Below are 6,785 nucleotides of genomic sequence, written 5' to 3'. Positions count from 1 at the left end.
ATTAAAGAAATATTTATTTAAACCCAGCTCCAAAGGGTTTCTTTTTGTAAAAAAAAAAACTAATTCTTTTTTTAAAAATGTATTTATATTTTATTTATTTTTATTTTTGGCTGCATTGGGTCTTTGTTGCTGCGTGTGGACTTTCTCTAGTTGCAGCAAGCAGGGGCTACTCTTCGATGCGGTGCATGGGCCTCTCATTGCGGTGGCTTTTCTTGTTGCGGAGCATGGGCTCTAGGCACATGGGCTTCAGTAGTTGTGGTGCACGGGCTCTAGAGCACAGCCTCGGTAGTTGTGGTGCACGGACTTAGCTGCTCTGCTGCATGTGGGATCTCCCAGACCAGGGCTCAAGCCCACGTCCCCTGCACTGGCAGGCGGATTCTTAACCTCTGTGCCACCAGGGAAGTCCCCAAGGGGTTTCTTATTGCTATGACAATTCTAATTGATAAACAGCAGCAGTTTCTACTGAATCTGTGTTCTGAGACCCCCATGGTTGTGAACGTCACAGGTCAGTGGATGTAATGCTTAAAATATGTGAAATGACTTATTTTCCGTCATCAACTGACAACATTTAGGAAGACACTGTTTCTAGGATAGTAAGCTGAAGAAGTTGATATGGAAATTCAGAAATAGGGTCCTGCTATATATTCAAACTCATATTAGCAGAATACTAATTTCTAGAGTACATATGTAGGCAAAATTATGGTCCCCAAAATATAACAATTAAAATCTATGTTTATATAGCCAATGCCAGAGAAAAATCTTCATGATCAGGTACAGAAGATGCTAAAAAGACACGGCTATTAAAACAATGTACCTAGTTAGGAAAAGGAAGGGAGTTCCTAACTCCTACTTCTCAATGCTGACATATCCATGTAGTTAATATTTCCCAAAAGAAGGTTAGGCAGAACAGATATAGGAAGTCGTTGTTGCCAAGTTTCCATACTATACCCTGAATTTAAAATGCCTTGGTACCTTTGAGGGTAGCTAAAGCAAACAAATGATGTTCCACTAAGCCAATATGGGCCACAAGCATATCAAACACATCTTTACATATAGTTTTGGTATCACAGGTCAGTTCCAGTTTCTGTCCACTCAGAAGCATTATGTTTACTTTTCTTCGGTTATCCTCATTCTTCCCTTTCTTGGTCTACAATTGAAAAAAATGAATGGAAGTTATCGATGTAAACATTATAAGAATTTTACTGTTTTAAAAAAATCATTACTAAAATTATTTTCTAAAAGTGACACCAAGTGGTTTTATTACTTACAAGGATAGACCGCGGCAAATCCAAAGATATATATGGTTCAATCGTCATTTTCACAAACTCAGGGCCAAAGAAATTCTGTGAATCACAGAAGTAGAATCAATAGTTTTTATCATTTATTCTAGCTCTTTCCTTGAAAGGAAAATAATGTAATAATAATAATAGTAATGATAATAATAAACAACTACATGTAAGGCCACCATATTAGAACTAGTGATCTGAAACAAATGTAAAAACTTTCAATAAAGAAGTATGGTGGAATTTGCCAAGAGCGGGAATGGAATATGCCTTACACTAAGTGTGAATAGAAGTTCTATCAGCTTCATTTTCTACCAGCAACATAAAATATAAAGCCTGGCTTTATATTGTTTTACGTAAATAAAGGTTTTCATTTTTTGGACTCCAGGTAGACTCAAACTACCCCCCCCCCAAATAGCAGTCTCAATTACTGAAGTAATATAGAGTTGTCAAGTTCACATAAGGATTTGGTTTAATAATGCTAATGTGTAAAGTTATTGAACAGAATTTCATTATTTCAGAGAATGATATTCCATTTGTCCTAAAACAAGTCTTAGTTATTGGACAATATCTATTTTGATATTACAAAAGACACATCCATCTGTAATCAAGTTCTGGGAATCCTGTACTTTTTTGTTCTAATTAGTGACAACTAGGGATATTATAAGTATCACAGTCTCTGCTCCCTATTGCTGCTTCTAGTAAGAAAATAATATCTCAGGAGCTGGGGAGAGTAGAGTCCACATTCTGCATTTACTTCTTTTCAATCTACTCTTTCCCTTTATGTCTTGTATATCCAGGGTTTTCTGCCTAGAGGGGAGAATTGGTTGAAGAGATAACTTAAAACAAGTTAGACTCCAGGAGGGAGCAGCATTCAGAATAGATGGAAAAATTATGTCCAAATGGGCAAAAGGTAGAATGAACACAGGGCTAATTTTTAGGCCAAAGGCAGATGGTGTGTGCGGGGGGGCGTGCTTTCGTGCATGCATGTGTTTGAACTAATGGGGGGTTACTGGAGTTTTATTTTTGTTGGTTTCTTCTTTGCATTTCACTGTACAGTTCATTTGGTTGCTTGATGTGGGAATTCTATCCAACAGCCAGGTGTGGAACATGTGACAGGTACCATTTAAGTAAAAGTTTAACAGTAAGCATTTGTTAATACTCAACGAACCAGTAGGACACATTTTAAATGAGAATAGAAACAGAGTAGAAGAAATGACAATAGTCTGCCATGGAAAACACAGAATTTGATACAGATCAAATGAGGCAATAGAGTATGAACATTAAAAATTTGTCTGCATCAAAAATAATACAGAAAAAAAAAAGAACTAAAAACTTATGTTTTGGGAAATAACATTAGTTCAACTGTGAAATTGTTCTCCTAATACTAGTACTATTTTCAGCCTCAAAAATATAGCCTTCCTACTCTTTTTATTTTATTTACTTATTTATTTATTTGGCTGCACTGCACGGCTCTCAGGATCTTCGTTCCTCCACTAGGGATCAAACCTGGGCCCCCTGCAGTAGAAGCGTGGAGTCCCAACCACTGGACCTCTAGGGAATTCCCCCTTCCGCTCTTTTTTTTTTTTTTTAGAGAAAACACTGTGTGGTCCTTCAACGACCAACAGTTCAAATTCTCTAGTCATTGATATAGCACGTCTCTGATGAAGAAAGCACACACTGACTGACTGAAAGGAAACACAGGTTTTTAGTGAGATGACACATAACAGTGGCATACTATAAAGGTAGAGACTCTCTAATGAGCCAAAGTTCTGCATTAGCTCTCTGAAACTATGATTTTAGAAAAAAATGTGTATATATCGTGCCTTTTATGCTTTATGTGGGCCTTTAATTACTGGAAGCCCATGCTATCCTGCCTATTGCTTAATTTTGACAAATGTATTGGTTATAATGATAAATTGATGAAGCCTTACTGAATTTCTTCCCTTCGGCTTGAAATAAATTCAGTTGTATTTTATTGGAATCTAATAACTTTAAAATTAGACACTGTCTGGGCTTCTCTGGTGGCGCAGTGGTTGAGAGTCCGCCTGCCGATGCAGGGGACACGGGTTCGTGCCCTGGTCCGGGAAGATCCCACATGCCGTGGAGTGGCTAGGCCCGTGAGCCATGGCTGCTGAGCCTGCGTGTCCAGAGCCTGTGCTCCGCAACGGGAGAGGCCACAATAGTGAGAGGCCCGCGTACCACAAAAAAAAATACAAAAAATTAGACACTGTCTTACTAAATTACAACCCAATTCCACATTTTAAAAATTAGCATAATGAGACACAAAGTGGTTTAAAAATGTACATAAAGACATATTATTAGAAACTGAATTATTAGAAACTGAATCCAAGTCTTCTAATTTGTAGTTCAGTGTAATTTTCACCATGCAATACTGTTTCTTCTCCTTAGAAGACTATGAGGAAAATTTGAATTCTATCAATTTCAGGGTATACAAATATGCTTTTAGGAAGATTCTTTGAAATAAGCAAGAAAACCCAAAACAGAATAAGATAATATACTTTCTTAGTGTAGGACTAAAAAGAAAAAAATCATTCTAGATTTTATCACTTTCCTAACATTTACTTTGCTTTTGAAGAATTATTTGTAAAGGAACAATACAAATGAGATACTGCCTCATCTATCAAATAGGTGATAATAATAAAAAAAAGAATGATAATATCAGAGTCGGTAAGAATATGGTGAAAACAGACATGATCAGAGGAAACATAAATTGGAAGAAACTTTTAAAGGGCAATTTGACAATATGTATAAAATGTCTTAAAAGGTATTTGCCTTTGACTTGGCTATTCTACTTGGAGGAAGTTATCTGCAAAGATTTAGCTATAAGGATGTTCTATAGCAATTACAAATTAGAAACATTTTAAATGTCCAATAGCTGGAAACTGATTAAATAAATTATGGTACACAGTATGTTCACATAATGGAGTACTTTACAGCCCTTAACAATAGTATTATAAAAGTTGTAAAATGTTCATGATATTTTATATGAGAAAAGACTATGTTCATTTTGAGCTTATGTTTATAAAAATATAGAGGATATATATTGAAAGAAAAATAAAGCAACGAAACACATAAAAGAAAAATTCCCCACAGACACAAGATTTGTTCTTTCTTATCTTTGGATATTGTAATATGAAGATATGATGCTTGGAGATAATGCAGTCATCCTTTAACTATAAAGAGAATTACTGTCAAAATTCTGAGAATGGCAGAGCATAAAGATGGAATGCGCTTGATAGCATTCTTGAGCTTCTGAACCACCTCTGAACTCTCTATCTCTGATATTCTTGGTTTGTGGGATAAAAAATTTCTTAATATTAAAAAATAATCCCCACAATACTGAATAAAGCCAGTTGACTTTAGGTTCATGAATATATTTTTAAAATATACAGTTAAGATACTCTAACTCCATCTAATGTTTTTTTAAAAATGAAATCATGAAAACAGCTAAATATTTATTTTAGTATCAACCAACAAGATATTTAACACCAATGGAAACTAATATGAGATTTCAATTTTAACTACAGGCAACCTATAGGATACCTACAGAATTTTTAAAAGTACTTTGTATAACATTTCCCTGTGAGGCCAAGTTTAGGTGCAGTAACCTGAGAATCAACTTACTCTTAGTTTTCTTTGGGTCATGGCTGTTTCTAGGGCCATTTCTCTTAAGGGATCCCTGGTGATGTCAAGCATGGAAGCTTTGAGTGTGTCTCCTGGATACAGGTTCAGTCGAGACTGTCTAAGGGCCATTCTGGCTTGCAGCTGCATCATTTCTTCTTCTTGCCGTTTTAGCATAATCTCTTGATTAATTAAGTTGCCTTCAAGGGGTGTTTCATATTGTCTGCTATATAGAAGAGAAAAGTAAGGGTTGGGAAGAAAACAATTACTTTAAGTCTAAACAAGAAAAAGTCATGTTAAGTAAGGTATCAAGAATGTAAACAAATTTTATTTTTTCATTTCAGAAGAACCATTGCAGTAATATTTCAGTCCTATTTTTAATATATTAATATAGTATGGTGTCCCACTTGTAGGTAGATCTACATCCTTCACCTCTTCTCTTAACATCCCAGCATCTTCTGAAAACTGCTTCCCCTGCAGTTCTCTCAGATCGGGGCTGTTTTATTCTCATAATCTTGCACCAGTGGGCCGGGACATGCGACAGAGATTCCCCGTGATTTTTATTTCAGCTTCCAGATCATTACTGACCCGTCCTCCAAGAGCCCCCAGCTTCTCTGAAGTACATGCTATGAACTCACACCATCCACTGCTCTGCTTTGCTCTAGACATTGTCCTGTGGTCAACTCCCCCTTATTCATGAAAGATTTAAGTGGCTGACTCAGCGGTCTTCACCACTACTGCTGTCATAATTTGTGGTGGTGTGACAGAGATTGAAGAGTGCTCCAACACCCTGGCCTCCTCCACCTCAGCCAGCAATCTACACCCATTGTTATGCTGGCTATTACCAATAACTGCACCACCTCTAAAATTTCCTATTTCTATCTTTCAATACCCTCTCTATCTAATCTCCTTATTTTTTCTAGCTTACTTCCTCTTACACTCCCCTTCAAATAATTCACCAACTCTATCAGGAATTGTAGTCCATTGACTCTACCACTTTCTCTCTATTAACCCTCTCTTGCCCTTACACTGCTTGAATTCTAAGGCCCATCATTAAAATCATTCCTTTGCATTCAACCTCAACTCTCATGAAACTGCAGAACCATGCTGACTGATCTCAGTGGGTTCTTAGTACTGCCTGGTGATTAATTTTCTTAGAGAACTATTTCATATTTTCATCCTTGTCTTTTCTTTTCAAAACTCCAATACTTTCTCCCTTGTCTCCTCTCAACTGATGAATTTTCCTCAGTTTTCTTGGTGAAATAAGGAGCAATCAGGAAGTAACTTCCTTATCCTTCTACCACTGGACTTTCCAAATCTATATCCGTATGTTCTGCTGTCTTTTTCTGTTACAACGGATGGATCTCCTGCACACTTATACAGGCGTCAAACCTCTACCGTGCATGGGATTCCAGACCTCTCCCCCACCCAAAGACTTTGCTCCTGCAATTACCCTCTCACATGCATCACTAGTCTCATGCACTAGGTTATTCTCATTAGCATACAAACATGCTGCACTATTTTCTACTTAGAACAAAAAAATCCTCCTTTGGTTCCACACCCCCTTTCAGATTCTGTCTCATTTTTCTGCTGTCTTTTAGAGTAATTTTCTTCAAAACTGTCCTTTAAGTTTTATCTCCATTTCATCTCCCACTCTCTCTTGGACTCAGACCAATAGTTTGAGTCCTTACCATTTCACCAAAACTAGTCACAAAAATGACTACCTTCTGTGTTACCAAAGCCAAAGGATAATTCTTAGTTTGCATCTTACTTGACCTCTAAGCATCATATAACATACAGCTGCTTAATCATTCCTCTTCTTAAACATCTGACTTCTGGGAAACCATGCTCTTTTTA

The 6,785-nt window shown here is 36.8% G+C and overlaps 1 protein-coding gene across 12 annotated transcripts in view; it reads right to left on the bottom strand.

Annotated features, from left to right (window-relative positions):
* Positions 1–6,785, bottom strand: part of PTPN13 (protein tyrosine phosphatase non-receptor type 13) — a 234,925-nt gene that overhangs the window by 92,865 nt on the left and 135,275 nt on the right. For 10 of the 12 annotated variants that reach the window (XM_060299633.1, XM_070045602.1, XM_070045603.1 and 7 more), the window contains 3 exons: positions 4,932–5,154; positions 1,269–1,343; positions 973–1,147 (listed from right to left, as the gene is read on the bottom strand). In XM_060299633.1, the coding sequence (XP_060155616.1) occupies positions 973–1,147; positions 1,269–1,343; positions 4,932–5,154 (473 nt within the window). The remainder of the gene's footprint in view (positions 1–972; positions 1,148–1,268; positions 1,344–4,931; positions 5,155–6,785) is intronic. The other 2 variants (XM_060299624.2, XM_060299632.2) reach the window with 1 other exon arrangement.

The sequence above is a fragment of the Globicephala melas genome, chromosome 5 (genome assembly GCF_963455315.2).
Source record: "Globicephala melas chromosome 5, mGloMel1.2, whole genome shotgun sequence".
NCBI lineage: Eukaryota > Metazoa > Chordata > Mammalia > Artiodactyla > Delphinidae > Globicephala > Globicephala melas.
This window is presented reverse-complemented; position numbering and strand designations above follow the sequence as displayed.